At 37.7% G+C, this 15,783-nt stretch overlaps 2 protein-coding genes across 2 annotated transcripts in view; both read left to right on the forward strand.

Moving 5' to 3' along the window:
• Positions 1-4,354: 4,354 nt before the first annotated feature.
• The window catches only part of LOC126584340 (disease resistance protein RUN1-like), a 30,809-nt gene continuing 19,380 nt past the window's right edge, over positions 4,355-15,783 (forward strand). Inside the window, exons 1-2 of the mRNA XM_050248749.1 lie at positions 4,355-4,971; positions 5,690-5,894. Of these exons, the coding sequence (XP_050104706.1) occupies positions 4,355-4,971; positions 5,690-5,894 (822 nt within the window). The remainder of the gene's footprint in view (positions 4,972-5,689; positions 5,895-15,783) is intronic.
• On the forward strand, positions 13,136-13,741 carry LOC126585331 (disease resistance protein Roq1-like). Its single transcript, XM_050249739.1, has one exon. The coding sequence runs from the start codon at positions 13,136-13,138 to the stop codon at positions 13,739-13,741; it is 606 nt and encodes a 201-aa protein (XP_050105696.1).

Genomic DNA, 15,783 nt, shown 5'->3' on the forward strand with positions numbered 1-15,783 from the left:
ATTGTGTTGAGGTTATGAATTTATCTTTTATGAAGTGAATTTACTCACGTCTTTATCAAATGGATTTACTTTTTTGTAGGATTCCTCATTTAAATTTCTACAGTTTAGTACCATTTTTTATTTGAATTTTGGGTTCCTTTGATGTGATTTCATTCCATCTGAATTATTCATTTAATTTGTGAGATGTTAATACCAGATATCCAGATTTGCTCGTACTCATTATGCCTTTTTTTGTGTGCAGATTTTCAAAGTACAGGACTGGGCTTTCAAGAAGCACTAAGGGTTCGAATGTTTCAAGTAGGCCCAAAAGTTTTCTTTGTCTTTTTACGATCTTCATTTTTCCCCATTTGTTATTAATTTTATGTTTTCTGATTGAATTTGTTTTGATTCAATGGGATAATGAGCTAAAACTACAAGAGCGTTTCTTAAATTGTGCTTCCATTAGGCATGGACGGACTGAAAGATAGGAGACAAATTTGTGGGACAACAGCTGCAAGAAGTAAGGGAAAACTAGAAAAGGAAGGTGAGGTTGGTCAATAAAAACAAAACTCCATTCTTTCTATTTGTTTGGAATTGTTTCTTTTTTACTAAATTTTTTTTGGTCCCTACTGAAATCTGACTTCTGCTATAAATTGCCACTGGAATCTGACATTTGCTATTAATTCTTTACATTTCATGTGGTATGTTGCTGTTGGATTCCATTCAAATCAAATAATGCAGTTTATCATGGCATGTCTTTTCTCTACAACAATAATTTGGGATTTTAGTTTAAATTATCACTACGTTGTTTTTTATTTGGCACTGAATTTTTGTTAATTTGAACTGCAGGTGATTATGATATGGAGGAGAAAGCTTGAAGAGCTTATGATCGTGCTGGACTTAAATACCGGGGTTCTTCGACTCATATAAAGTTTCCGGTAATTTTATGAGTTTTAAAAGCTTTTTAGTAGCAGAAGTTTGATTCTTTTGGTCGTTTTGTAGTTGGATAATTACATTATACAACTTGAGCAGATGAAGAATATGAGCCAGCATGAATATGTTGCACATCTGTGATGGTAGCAATTTTGATTTGATAAAACAATATAGTTCACACGCAAGAGCCAGATTTCCTTGGATAAAGCTTGTCTGTAATCTTCACACGCAACATCAGCTTTCCAGATACCACAGACCACTTTTTCAAAGTGCTCTGACAAAGTTAAAACACGTGAAGCTTGCAACTCCCACTACATTGCTATGACTTCAAGAACCAGACTCCCAGCAGGATTGCCTTCTCAAAAATCGAAGAGGCACCGCTCTCCGAATCTCGAGAGCCAGATCCCCGACAGGACCACTTTTTCAAAGTACTCTGACAAAGTTAAAACACGTGAAGCTTGCAGCTCCCACTACATGGCTATGACCAAGAAGAGTAAAGGAATAGCATTACTACTTGTTGTTAGGGAGACTCCTATATATGTCGACCTCCATCCCCAACGGACAGGTAGACCTGCAAAAATGCTCAACCCTTCCTCATATCTGAGAGGGCACTCCCAACGAAGCCTCTCGAAATACTCAGCCTTCTTTCCCCCCGATAATACCTCTGCAAACAAGCTACACCAGAGCAAGAATATCTCATATCATCAGGGTTAAAAGCAAGAGTATCCCATATCATGCTTTTTCCCTGTCTTTTCCTTTGGCCTTGTTCTTACCTGCAAGACAAGGAGAAAGAGAGCAATTAGTCAGCACTTGGAATCAAGCTTCCAGTCAGGAACTGACTGCCTGGAACCCCTTACCGATTACTTACCTGGCATTGCTCTCGAGTACTCATCTTCAACATCTTATGCCTCCAGAGAAGATACCACATCTGCCTGAGGAACAAATAGGGCAAGTGAGAAGGATACAAGGAAGCATGTGGAGACAAGCGTAACAACAAAAGTATCCCATATCATCAGGGTCGAACGTACTCTAGATTTGATGGACCTGTTTTGACCCTCAAATTCTTCAGTCGGCCTTATACTCTGGAGGAAACCAGCAAACCCTCCAACCCAGTTCAAGAATAAGCCTGTGGAAAGTTACTTCTTCAAAAGCAAAAGTATCTCATATCATCTCTCCTCCTTTTTCTTCTCTTTATCCTTCATGCTGCCGGCAAGATAGGGAGAATGAGAACAATCAGCCGGAACTCGAAATCAAACTTCTGATCTGGGACTGATTGCTTGGAGCTCTGATTGCTTACCTTGTCTGCCACCTCTTTCAGCAGATCTCCTAGCTCGGCGACTTGGGGGATTCCTACTACATGGTTTGTATCGCGCTTGACCAAGCCTGGAACTACAAGTAAGCTTCAAGTGAAATTGATACATTACCTTGTGCATCTCCACCGATTAAAATACCACCCCTGGATGGAGGAAGAGTACTCCCAGAGAAGATCATTTGTACTAAATCATTCACTTGTTCTCACTAAAGGAGAGCTTGAACCTATGTGTAAACCCTTCACAATTAATAAGAACTCCTACTCCGTGGACGTAGCCAATCTGGGTGAACCACGTACATCTTGTGTTTTGCTTTCCTGTCTTTATCCTTTTACATACTTATCCACACTAATGACCAGAGCAATCTAGCGAAGGTCACAAACTTAAATACTTTCTGTTGTACCAAAGTCCTCACTGATTTTGTGCATCAACAATCCTTAAGTCCGTACCTTTTTGCATTGGTAATGGACGAGTTAACAAGACATATTCAAGATGATATTCCTTGGTGTATGCCTTCGCAGACGATATAGTGTTGATAGATGAAACTCAGGATGGGGTAAATGCGAAGCTTAACCTTTAGAGAGAAGTGTTGGAATCTACAGGTCTTCGCCTAAGCCGATCAAAGACAGAATATATGAAGTGCAAGTTCAGTGCAAATGGAGGCCAAAATGAGTTAGGGGTGAGGATCAGAGACACGGAAATACCAAAGAGCGACCGTTTTCGCTTCCTAGGATCTATCTTGCAAGAGAACGGAGAATTAGATGGAGACCCTGTATGGCATAGAATGTTGGGCGGTGAAGCATCAGCACGTACACAAAATGGGTGTAGCGGAGATGAGGATGCTTTGTTGGATGTGTGGGCACACGAGAAAGGATAAGATTAGGAATGAGGATATCCGAGGTAAAGTAGGAGTAGCCGAAATTGAAGGAAAGATGAGAGAAAATCGGTTACGGTGGTTTGAACATGTGCAAAAAAGGTCTACTGACGCTCCGGTTCGAAGATGTGACTACGGGACAGAGGTTCAGAGCCGAAGGGGTAAAGGAAGACCTAGGAAAACTTTGGAAGAGACCCTAAGAAAAGACCTAGAGTACTTGGATCTAACGAAGGACATGACACAAAACCGAGCGCAATGGCGTTCTAGGATTCATATAGCCGACCCCACTTCGTGGGAAAAGGCTTTGTTGTTGTTGAGGAGAATTTGGAGCAGCAGCCACATCTGAAGGAGCTGGTGCAGTGCTACACAGCAGACTGGGTGAAGGAAGACAAGTATGGTCACTACGAGAGTGTTGGACCACCCTCATTCCAGAACCAGATTTATAAGGGTCCTGACGCAATTGAAACCGGTACTTAACCCCCTTCTTTCGGTCTTCTAGTCTTTCGCTTACTCGAGCATGCAGATAATGGTGGTGCATTTGGGTTTATGTACCAGAAGGCTCTTAATTTTGTAAATTAAGCTTTTGGTTTCTCTGCTGGATTGCCATGGATAAAGAGTATGACATCATAGTTCTGGAGACAGGTCTTGAGGAATACATTTCTCAGTAAGTAGTACAATTTCTTATTCATTTTCAATTTCACCTTTCTTTCTTAAAGTCCTCCACTTGGGGTAATTATAACCTTTTCTTCCCTTTTGAATGCACACAAATTCTACGCGGAAAGTGCTTTAGCAATTTCGCCTTTATATTTTTATGTTTTTTTTTCTTTTCTAACTTTGATGATTTTCCTGGATCACCTTTTTCAAAGTCCTCCACTAGTGATATATTATAACCTTCTTTTTCCGTTTGAATGCACGTAGTTTCCGCACCCAAAGTGCTTTCGCAATTTCGTCTTTATATTTTTTTGTTTTTCTTTAGGGTCTAATCTCTGCTGATCTTCCTTGGACCCTCGTTTGTGCCTATATTTTATTGAAAGATACCTTACAGGAAGTTCTTTGGACAAATTTTCTTTTTAATTTTCACTTTTTGTCCTCCTGGCGTGTTTGTAACTTTTTGCACAGATTCATTAAGAAGTAGTACAATTTCAATTTTTCTGTACTAAAATCTGATCTAGTCTCAGGTGCAACTATAGTTCAAATTTGCTCTTTGCTCTCAGTAATCAAATATTCGCTTCGATCGCTTCATTCTCTTCTCAGAGAGATGGAGTTGATTGGGTTCATTCAAGTTTTCAACATCGTCGTCATCGCCATCGGGACTCTGTTGTACATATGCTGCAAATCATTGACATTTTCTTCCTCGACTTCTTCTTCTGGTGTTGCTGATGCTGCTGTTGATGATAACGATGATGATGTTGATATCCCCCTTCTTCGAGAAAAGTATGATGTGTTTATTAGTTTCAGAGGTGAGGACACCCGCAAAACTTTTACCAGCCACCTTCGTGCTGCCTTACTTCGCAAGAAATTCGAAACCTACATAGACTATAAGCTGAAGAAAGGAGACGAAATAGGACCTGCCCTACTAGAAGTAATCGAGAAATCAAGGCTTTTGATGATCATTTTCTCCAAAAACTATGCGTCTTCCACATGGTGTTTGATTGAACTTGTGCATATACTCAAATGCAAAAAGAAATATGGTCATATGGTTGTACCTGTTTTTTACGACATCAATCCATCAGATGTGCGAAAACAAAAGGGAAGTTATGCAGGTGCATTTGCTGAACTGGAAAAAGGGGACAGTATTGGCAAGGTGCGCAAGTGGAGGAAAGCTTTGAGGACTGCAGCCAATCTTTCTGGGTTTGATAATTTAAACAAAAAAGGGTAACTAACTTTGAACTTGTATCAATTTCTACTTGTGACTATTTCTTTTCAAATTTTTATTTTTAGTTTTTATAAGAAACGATACTCATTATATAGACTTCAACTGTCTTTTCAAATTTCTACCTGTGACCATCTTCAATACTTGGTTAAAACTACTTTGAGGATTGCAACCAATCTTTTTGGATTTGATTCTTCAAACAAAAAAGGGTATCAGTTGAATTGCATACTCTCTGCCGTCGAAAATCCGGAAATCCTTGGCCATCAGAGTCGAAAACACACAACCTCCCGCCTGGCTAGACCTAAAATTCGTGAAATACCAACCCCTGAATTCCTCGCGCGGCCCCAAAATTCTGACCCCTGAAACTCTGTCACTCCTTCCTCCCCTCTTCCTATGAAGATTATTGCACGCCCTTCATGCAGAAGAAAACCCACATATATTTCACCCAAATTCTTCAGAATTACACAAATATTTCACCGCAACTGTTCAGTTTGGCCAGATCCACATCGGATCATGCCTGCGCCATGCCTGCATCTGTTCAGTTTTACCAAACACCAACTGCTTTATTTTACATTTATTTATTCTCACATCACAACAGAAACAGCTTTTTAAAAACGCCCAACAATACCAAACTAACCTTTAAACAATCCTCATAGATAGTGAAGGCATTACTTACTATATATTGTTTCTCATTCATACTAATATACTAATATTTTGCAGGACTGATGCCTATTTCATTGAGGAAGTAGTGGAAGATATTTCAACGAAATTGAAACGTGAAACATCATATGATTTAAACGGCATGTTTGGAATTGAAAGCCGCATCGAGCAAGTTGAATCGTTATTAAGCAATAATGATTGGCAAGGTGTTTGCACTGTAGGCATTTGGGGTATGGGTGGCATTGGAAAGACCACCCTTGCTAAGGCTGTGTTCAAGAGACTCTTCTGACTTTAAAAGTGATCCAACTTTGTGACTGCAAACGTCTAATTGCACTTCCAAATCTCTTGGGGAGTCCAAATATCGAGCACATGGATCCTTCTGGATGTGAAAGTTTGGTTAAAATTCCTCAGTATTTTAAAAATCTTGACAAACTTACTTATCTTGATCTTTCACGGTGCGAGTCTCAAAATATCTTTCCAGAGATGCCAGTCAATATCGAATTCTTAAGATTACGAGGCAGTGGCATAAAGGAGTTGCCGTCATCAGTTTGGTCTCATGAAAAAATTTCTTCCTTGGATATTACATGTTGTACAGAACTTGAGGAACTTCCAAGCAGCAGTTGCAAGCTGAAAGTCTCTGGTGCTTTTAGTCTAGAGGGCTGCTCCTCTCTTCGCAAGTTTTGGGAGCTTCCCAGGGGTATTGGTGAATTAGATTTTTCTAGAACAAGAAAAGTATTGCCCACGTCATCAATGGAGCGTCTCTTTTGTCTCACCAAACTTAAACTGAAGGATTTCAAAAATCTTGTGAGCCTCCCACCGAGCATTTGTAAGTTAAAATCTCTTGAGGAACTTGATCTCACTAGTTGCTCCGAACTTGAAGTTGTCCCAAGTAGCATCTACAAATTAACAAATTAACAAATATCAAAACGCTCAGCTTTAGTTACTGGCGGATCATACTGGCAGAGATCTCTGGTGAGAAAAGGAAAGCAAACAGGGGCAAACTCCATTTGCTACCTGGGTCGACTAAAATTGGTGACGGCTAAAAACCCAGAATTCAATCACTGGGAAAACATTAAAAATTAAACGCCAAATAAGCAATCGAAAACATAAAAAACCAAAATCAGACACCAAAAATTCATAAAAACAATTAAAATATGGGTTTTATTAATCGGGTAGTGGATCAGTAAAAATACCACGAATGGTGCTGAGAACTAAATCAAACAATAGTATACTTAAACCCTACTTTATTATTATTTTTTAATTCGAAGAAAGAGGGTAATGATTTTTCTTCACAAACCTATCTAACCCAATGAAGGACGCTCCTATCAAGTCCTTCAGTGAACATATATCGTCTGGGTTCTTCCTTTACCTGCACAGAAAGTCAAAAATTAAAAACCTACAAACCAAAAACTTAAAAAATAAAAAAAATAAAATAAAATTTCTTTCTCTAGAGATTCTGACAAAGAAACCTGAAGAGATCTCTAATGGATTTCCAAGGGAGAGGTCGAAATGGAGGAGAAACTGTCAAATGGATGGGGAGGAGGAAGGAAGGAAGAACAGCGCATCGTTTATATTTTTCCAGAAAATATCTGCACAAATTGTGATTGGTTTGTCGTTCTTAATTAGCAAGAAAGTGAGAGAGAGAGAGACAGAGAACTCGAGGTCAGAGAGCCAGAAAACGTGAGGATTGAGAGGAAGAAAGGCGTTTGTGAGACAGGGATCGAAAAGGATGGAAGACTCGAGAAGACCAACGCGTCGACATCCTATGGAAGTAGACGGACGTGTGGCCAACATGGCAAAACTGAGAATTCATTGTACAAAAAAAGGAAACAGAACGGTAAAGCAAGGAGAAGATGAGGGCATTTCCGTCATTTCACTGTTCACGAACAGTGAAAAATAGTGCCGGGGGAACCCAGTTTTAGTGTATGTATAATTTGTTGTATAGAGTACAAGTTGTCCAGTAGCACCAGGAAACTTCCTCCCATCAGGAAAAGGAGGTGGGATATTCATTCTTAATTGGCTTTTTAACCAAAATAGTCCATGAGATTTGCATAACACATCACTTTGGTGCCTAAAATTGAAAATCAATAGAAATGGTCCTTAAGATTGTCAACCATCCATTGTTTTGGTTCTTCCGTTAAAAACTCCGTTAAGTGTCTCGAAGCTCTTGGCCGGAAGTTTAGGCAATTTTTAAAGTTTCGTAACTCAATCGTTTCTTAACCAAATTCGACCAATAATATATCAAAATGAAGATAGGATAGTGTAGAACAAGATTATACCTATTTGGAAGACCAATAGTTGTCGGATATCACCGGAAAATAGACTGAAAGGTGACTGGTCCGTTGGAAAACTAGAAAATTCGCCGGAAATTGGGTAAACTTTAAACGTTCATAACTTCTTCAATACTCAACGAAATCGAGTGATTCAAAAATGAAAATCATACTTCTCAACGAGACAAAGATAATGGTACATTTATCGATGGCTAATTCGCCCTTTTTTGTCCGGAAACCGACTCGAAAGTGGCTAACTCGAGACCAAGACAGCTACTTTGGAGCCGTTTTTCGGCCAAACCACTACGATTTAACAGTAAAAAAATGGTACCATTTTCTTCATCTCATTGAGAAGTATGATTTTTGTTTTTGAATCGCTTGATTATGTTGAGTATTGAAGAAGTTATGAACGTTTAAAATTTACTCAGTTTCCAGCGAGTTTTCCAGTTTTCCCGGAATGACCAAAATAATGGATGGTGGACGACAATCTCAGGGGCTATTTCTATTGATTTTCAATCTCAGGGACCAAAGTAATGTGTTATACAAATCTCAGGGACCATTTTGGTTAAAAAGCTTTCTTAATTTCACCTTTCTTTGTTAAAGCTAGACTCGGCAGTTTCTGACACGACACGGTGTCACGACACGAAAATAACGGGTTTCGGGTCAACACGATAACTTATCGGGTCATTATCGGATGACCCGTTAATAACGGGTATACACGCGGGTAACACGTGGGTAATCCGTTTCGACCTGTTAAGAAAAAAATTATTTTGATAATTTTAAAGTTTAATTACTAAAAGATTTATTATAAAATACAATAGCCATATTAATATATACAATATATTCTATATTAAATATATAGTTTTGTATTATTATTCTATATAAATTTAAAAAAAAAGTTTTAATCATTATTTATTTTTATTATGAGAGTTCCTTATTATCATTACTAGGATAAATTTTACTTAATATGTTGTTATCCAAAATTAAAATAAACTAATATAGTATTTGTATATGCAAGAATTAAGAAGACATACATACAAGTATGAAAAATGTGAAAGAATATATAAACACTCGTGATTCATCAATATTCCTCCACGAGTAGATAATGGTTACACTTACATTATCATTTAGATTTTTAAAATCCTCCAAACCTTCATGAATAATGTTTTTTATTTGAGGGAAAAATTAATAATAATTATTGTAGAAGTGTAAAAAATGTAAAAAAAATATACAATCACTCATAGTGACAAACTTTACAACTTTCATGAAGGGGTCAGCTTCGAAATCCAACACTATAATTCATAAACCTTAAATTTATATTTAACTGTCGATTGCCATTTATGCTTTATTCTTCTTACTGAATTTCATTTTTAAAATTTTCTTTTTTGAAAACATGATCATCTGGCTAATATAAGAAGATGAACGGTTCAGATCTTTGATATCACGTTTCGATATTTACGATTAACAGAAATATGAGTCGATGTCATATAATTTGTAGAAACTTTATAAACATCAAGCAATATTTTCACTAACCGTAAAACTCTGAATATAATATCAACGATCCAAACCGTTCATCTTCCTGCATCCTCTAATAGATCAAGTTTTCAAAAAAGAAAATCTGAAAAAACAAAATTTGATGAGAACAATGAAGTGTAAATGTAAACAACAATCAACGGTTAAATTTTGATCTATGATTATATGATTATAGTGGCGAATTTCGAAGTTAAGCTCTTCATGAAAGTTGTGAAGTTTGTCATTATGAGCGTTTATATATTTTTTACACTTCTACATTAATTAAAAAAATATTAAAGACTTTAGGTAAGTGAAAATATACTTAAAAGAAAAATGCGTTTTTATGTTTTGGATGTGACAATATGGTATGTATATACTTATTTAGTATTATGTTTTTTATTTGATTATTTATTGGTTTAAAATATATTTTCCTTAACGGGTAACGGGTCGGGTCATATTACCTGTTAATATTATCGGGTCGATTTCGGGTTGGGTCATTTTACCCGTTTATTTTAACGGGTGTTACACGACACGACCCGTTAAGATATCGGGTATGACACGAAAACGACACGAACACGGAAAACACGACACGAATGCCAGGTCTAGTTAAAGCCCTCAACTAGGATATATTGTAACCTTTTCTTCCGTTTGAATGCAAACAATTTCAACGCCGAATATGCTTGAGCAATTTCGTCTTTTTATTTTTTATGGTTTTTTTGTCTGAGCTTGGATGATTTTCTTTTATTGTCGTTTGTACGTATATTTTATTGAAAGATGCCTTACAGAAAGTGTTTTGGACAAATTTTCCTTTTAATTAAGCATATTTGAAAGAAAATTTTAATGTAGTAGCATTATCAAATACTTGTTAGGTGACTAGTCTCTGTCTCTCCAAATTTTTAATTTTTGTCCTAAGTGAAAGCATTTAAGCTATGTAAAGACTAATTGTATAAGCTCAACTTAGTTAATCATGAGTGAGGTATGGACTTCATTATATATAGATTACAAGATGAGGTTACAATATAAACATATCACGTAATTACATTTGAAATTCAAAACTAAGTTACACATAAGTTTTAGATGAGGAAGGATTGTGATTCCTTTCTATCTGTTGAAGAGTTTGAAGAGTATCCAACTTGTGTAGCTGACTTGATGAGTGCGAGTTGATTAATTCAAAATGTTAGTGTTGAGATTGCTGACTTGGAGAGTCCTTTACCATGGATTGCTGATGTGGAGAAAGGTCCTGAATATTTGGTTTATCACGCTCCTGCAAGCTGAGTGGGCATTGACGAACATGAAGCTTGGAAAGGAGATAACTGAAACGCACTATGGACAAGCCCTTCGTTAAGAGATCGGCGATTTGGTCAGCTGATGAAACATATCCCACAACAAGTTTATTTCGAATTACTTTTTCTCTAACATAATAATAATCAACCTCCACATGACGCATACGAGCCTGATAAACTGGATTGGAAGCTACTGCCAGTGCACTGATATTATCACACCATAATCTTGGGGGATTGAGAGGAAGATGAAGATCACAAAATATGTGTCGGAACCAGGATAAAGTGGTGGAGGTATAGGCCATTTGTTGATACTCAACCTCTGTACTTGAGCGAGACACATCTCTTTGTTTTTTAGAACTCCAATAGATTAAGTTATCCCTTAGAATAATGCAATAACCACTAGTGGAGCATCGGTCATCTGGGTCACCGGTATAGTCAACATCTGCAAAGGCTATTAGGGACAAAGAATTGGGTTTATAAACAATACCGCGATCATGAGTGGCTTTCAAGTAGCGAAGAATGCACTTAACTGCAGCCTAATGTGCAGTGGTGGGTGAATGCATAAACTGACAGACTTGATTTACAGCGAAAGCAATGTCAGGTCGTGTGAATAAGAGGTATTGGAGAGCCCCAACAACGCTTTGAAAATTAGTTCCATCATCCAATGGCTCACCCTCATACAAACTAAGCTTGCGGCCAGGAAGGGCTGGAGTAGACAATGGTTTGGCGTCAGCCATCTGAGTGCGTTTAAGTAGGTCCAGGATATATTCTGACTGTGTTAAATACATGGGCGTCAATGTTCTCGTAACTTCCATTCCCAAAAAATATTGTAAGGCCCCAAGGGTCCTTCATGGAGAATTTTTGTCCCAATTGTTGAATCAATGTGGAGATGTGAGATGGATTATTACCTGTGACAAGAATGTCATCAACATAGATGGGCAAATAAATGACAGTAGTTCCATTGAAGAAAATGAGTAGCGAAGAATCTGCCATTGATGCATGAAAGCCGAGTTCTTCCAAATGTTGAGAGAAGCACTAAAACCAGGCACGTGGGGCCTATTTTAAGCCGTATAGGGACCGTCGAAGATGACACACATGTGATGGAAACTGTGGATCGACAAAGCCAGAAGGTTGGCGCATGTATACTTCCTCAGTTAAAGAACCATGTAGAAACACATTTTTGACATCAAGTTGGCTAATTGGCTAGTTAAAATGAAAAGCCACAAAAAGAATGAGTATGATGGTAGCATGAGTGACAACAGGACTGAACGTCTCACTGTAATCGATCCCTTCTTGTTGATGAAAACCATTGGCAACAAGGCGTGCTTTAAATCTTTCAATGGAACCGTCAGATTTACGTTTAATACGGTACACCCATTTATTTGGTAGAACATTCATGAAGGGATGAAAGGGAACCAAGGACCATGTTCTTGTGCTTTGAAGAGCATTGAACTCTTCTGCCATTGCCATACGCCATTCAGGGTACTTATTTGCCTATGTAAAACAAGTTGGCTCAACTATTTCATTAGTAACATCAGAAACAAGAGCATATTTGGGATTTGGTTTTTGAATGCCATCCTTTGAACGTGTGACCATGGAGTGAACAGGTTAAATGTGTCTCTGAGAGGAAGATGAGACAGGAGCAACACCTAGTGCATTCGTAGAGGATGGGGTTGGTGAAGGGTCAGGGAGAGAAGGTACAGTTGAGATAGGTGATGGTGATGGAATAGGACTGTTTAATATAGGAGAATGGTGAAGATTAGGTTGTGTGGGTGGTATGGTGTAGGATATGGGGTGGTGCGGATTTTGTGGTAGAGTAGGTGGACTAGGGTTCCTAGAAGGATATATTAAAGGGGAGGGATCAATGTTCAGTACTGTAGATTACTGGGAGGATTAAGGCATTGTAGAAATGGATTCTTTAAGCTAGGGTTGTAAAGACTGATTGCATAAGCTCAACTCAGTTAATCATGCGTGAGGTATGGACTTCATTATATATAGATTACAAGATGAGGTTACAGTATAAACATATCACGTAATTACATTTGAAATTCAAAACTAAGTTACACATGAGTTTTAGATGAGGAAGGTTTGTGATTCCTTTCTATCTGTTGAAGAGTTTGAAGAGTATCCAACTTGTGTAGCTGACTTGATGAGTGCGAGTTGATTAATTCAAAATGCTGGTGTTGAGATTGCTGACTTGGAGAGTCATTTACCATGGATTGCTGACGTGGAGAAAGGTCCTGAATATTTGGTTTATCACTAAGCTGGTGTGTTTGTAACTTTATGCACAAACTCAACAAGAACTAGTACAATTTCAATTTTTCTGTACTAAATCTGATCTAGTCTCAAATGCAAGAATAGTTAAGATTCTCTTTCTGCTCTCTATAATCAAATACTCTCACTACGATCGCATCATTCTCTTCTCTCTAAGAGATAGAGAGATGGAGGTGATTGGGACTCTGTTGTACACGTGCTGCAGACCATTAACATTTTCTTCTTCATCTTCTTCTGATGATGATGCTGATGCCGCCGCTGTTGCTGCTGCTGTTGATGATAACAATGATGATATTGTGAATATCCCCCCTCTTCGAGAAAAGTATGATGTGTTTATTAGTTTCAGAGGTGAGGACAACCGCAAAACTTTTACCAGCCATCTTCATGCTGCCTTACTTCGCAAGAAAATCGAAACCTACATAGACTACAGGCTGAAGAAAGGAGACGAAATTGGACCCACCCTACTAGAAGCAATAGAGAAATCAAGGCTTTCGGTGATCATTTTCTCCAAAAACTATGCGTCTTCCACATGGTGCTTGATTGAACTTGTGCATATACTCAAATGCAAAAAGAAAAATGGCCAGATGGTTGTACCCATTTTTTACGACATCAGTATATCAGATGTGCGAAAACAAAATGGGAGTTATGCAGATGCATTTACTGAACTTGAAAATCGTTTCAAGGACCGTATGGATAAGGTGATCGAGTGGAAAGCTGCTTTGGTGGAAGCAACCGGTTTATGTGGGTCTGATTATTCAAACAATAAAGGGTAACTTACTTTGCAACTTTTATAAATTTCTACTTGTGATTACTTCTTTTCAAAATTTTATTTTAGTTATAGGAACCATATTCATATATAGACTTCAACCATCTACTAGGTTTGGGTACTGCTTAAATTATTTTAAAAGTAGGAATGTAAAAAAGCTAGAGTGAAATTTGTGTTTGTTAAGTCTTCTTTTGAAAGAAAAAAAGGGTCATTCAAAGTGGAAAAGCATATCCTTGGCCTTCGGTGCCCGACTAGACCTGAAATTCCTGAAATTCCAACCCCTGAATTCCTCGCGCGGCCCTGAAATTCCGCCACTCCTTCCTCTCCCTCTTCCTGCGAAGATTATTGCACGCCCTTCATGCAAAAGAAAACCCACAGATATTTCACCCTAATTCTTCAGAATTACACCGAAATTTCACTGCACCTCTTCAGTTACCATGCCAGCATCACGCCATGCCTACACCACTGCTCCTTTCTCTCTTCCTCTCCCTGCGAAGATTGGTGCACGACCCATAAACTTTCTGGCAGAGGTGGAGCACCTTCGACGGCGTGTGCGTGTACCTAAACTGCGGCGTACCTGAGGGCCAGAGATTGAATTGGCCAAGTTGGGCATTTGGGGTTGGGTAATGCTAGGGAGACTAAATTTTTTAGAAACTAAAATAGTAAACTAAATGATGTGTCATCAATAGAAATGAGCACGTCCATCAATGCTTCACTAATAAACTAATCATCAACTTTCATGTCCCTTAATTTCTATAGTTTAGTCTCCAAATTGAATCTCCTTAGCATTACTCTTCAGGGTTAGGGTTTGGAGAGAGAAAGAGAGAGAGAATAGGGTGTTTGGTCCTCAGGAAAGAGCGGAGATTTTTACTGTGAAAATTGTGAGAGATAGGAGATGAAAATAATAAATAGTCAACAATTAAAGATTATAAATAAAAATAAAATAAATTATTATATTAAATTTACTCTGATACCTTTTTTAGTTATTTAACATAGTTACACTAATTTTATATAAAATTTTAACAAACACTCGTCACTGTTTTTTTTCTTTTTTTTTGTTAAAAACGCTTTAACCAAAAAATTTATCAAACACTCAACTGTTTTATTTTACTATTTATTCTAACAATACAGCAAAAACAGCTTTTTTTTTTTAAACCTCAACAATACCAAACTAACCTTACTATATACCAAACCTCAACAAATCTCATAAACTAGTAAAGGCATTACTTACTATATATTGCTTGTCATTCATAATCATATTTTGCAGGACGGAAGCCCATTTCATTGAGGAAATTGTGGACGATATTTCAACGAAATTGAAACGTGAAACCTCATATGATTTAAAGGGCATGGTTGGAATTCAAAGCCGCATCGAAGAAGTTAAATCGTTATTAAGCAATAATGATTCGCTAGATGTTTGCACTGTAGGCATTTGGGGAATGGGTGGTATTGGAAAGACCACCCTTGCTAAGGCTGTGTTCAAGAGACTCTCTTCTGACTTTGATGCTTCTTGTCTTCTTAACAATGTTAGGGAGAAATCAGAGCAAAAAGCTGGAGTCGATCAACTGCAAAAAACACTTCTTAAAGAGATCTTAAAGGAAGAAAATCTCTCCATAGATTCGACTTCTGTTCGAGAAAGGCTCAGCCGTACAAAGTTTCTCATTGTTTTTTATGATGTTAGTGACTCAAGGCAAATAAAAGATGTAGCTGGAGATAATCTTCGCTATGGCGATGGAAGTAGAATCATTGTAACAAGTAGAGAACGGAGCGTACTAATGAAAGCTGTTAGAGAGAGAAAATATATACATATAAGGTTGAGAAATTAAAAACTGATGACGCTCTTCGGCTCTTTCAATTTCATGCTTTCAAGGATAACTCTCGTAGAGAAGAATATACAGAGTTGTCAGCAAGGGCGGTAAAATATGCTGGAACATTCCACTGGCTCTTGCAGTTTTGGGTTCCTTATTGTTTCCATGTGAGAGTAAGCTACTGTTGGATATAAGTCAACAATCTGTGATAATTTATATATGCTAATAAATAATATATGCA

The sequence above is a fragment of the Malus sylvestris genome, chromosome 10 (genome assembly GCF_916048215.2).
Source record: "Malus sylvestris chromosome 10, drMalSylv7.2, whole genome shotgun sequence".
Lineage (NCBI taxonomy): Eukaryota > Viridiplantae > Streptophyta > Magnoliopsida > Rosales > Rosaceae > Malus > Malus sylvestris.

Coding starts and splice junctions, on each gene's coding strand:
- LOC126585331 (XM_050249739.1), top strand. CDS start 13,136: ATGGAGGTGATTGGGACTCTGTTGTACACGTGCTGCAGACCATTAACA.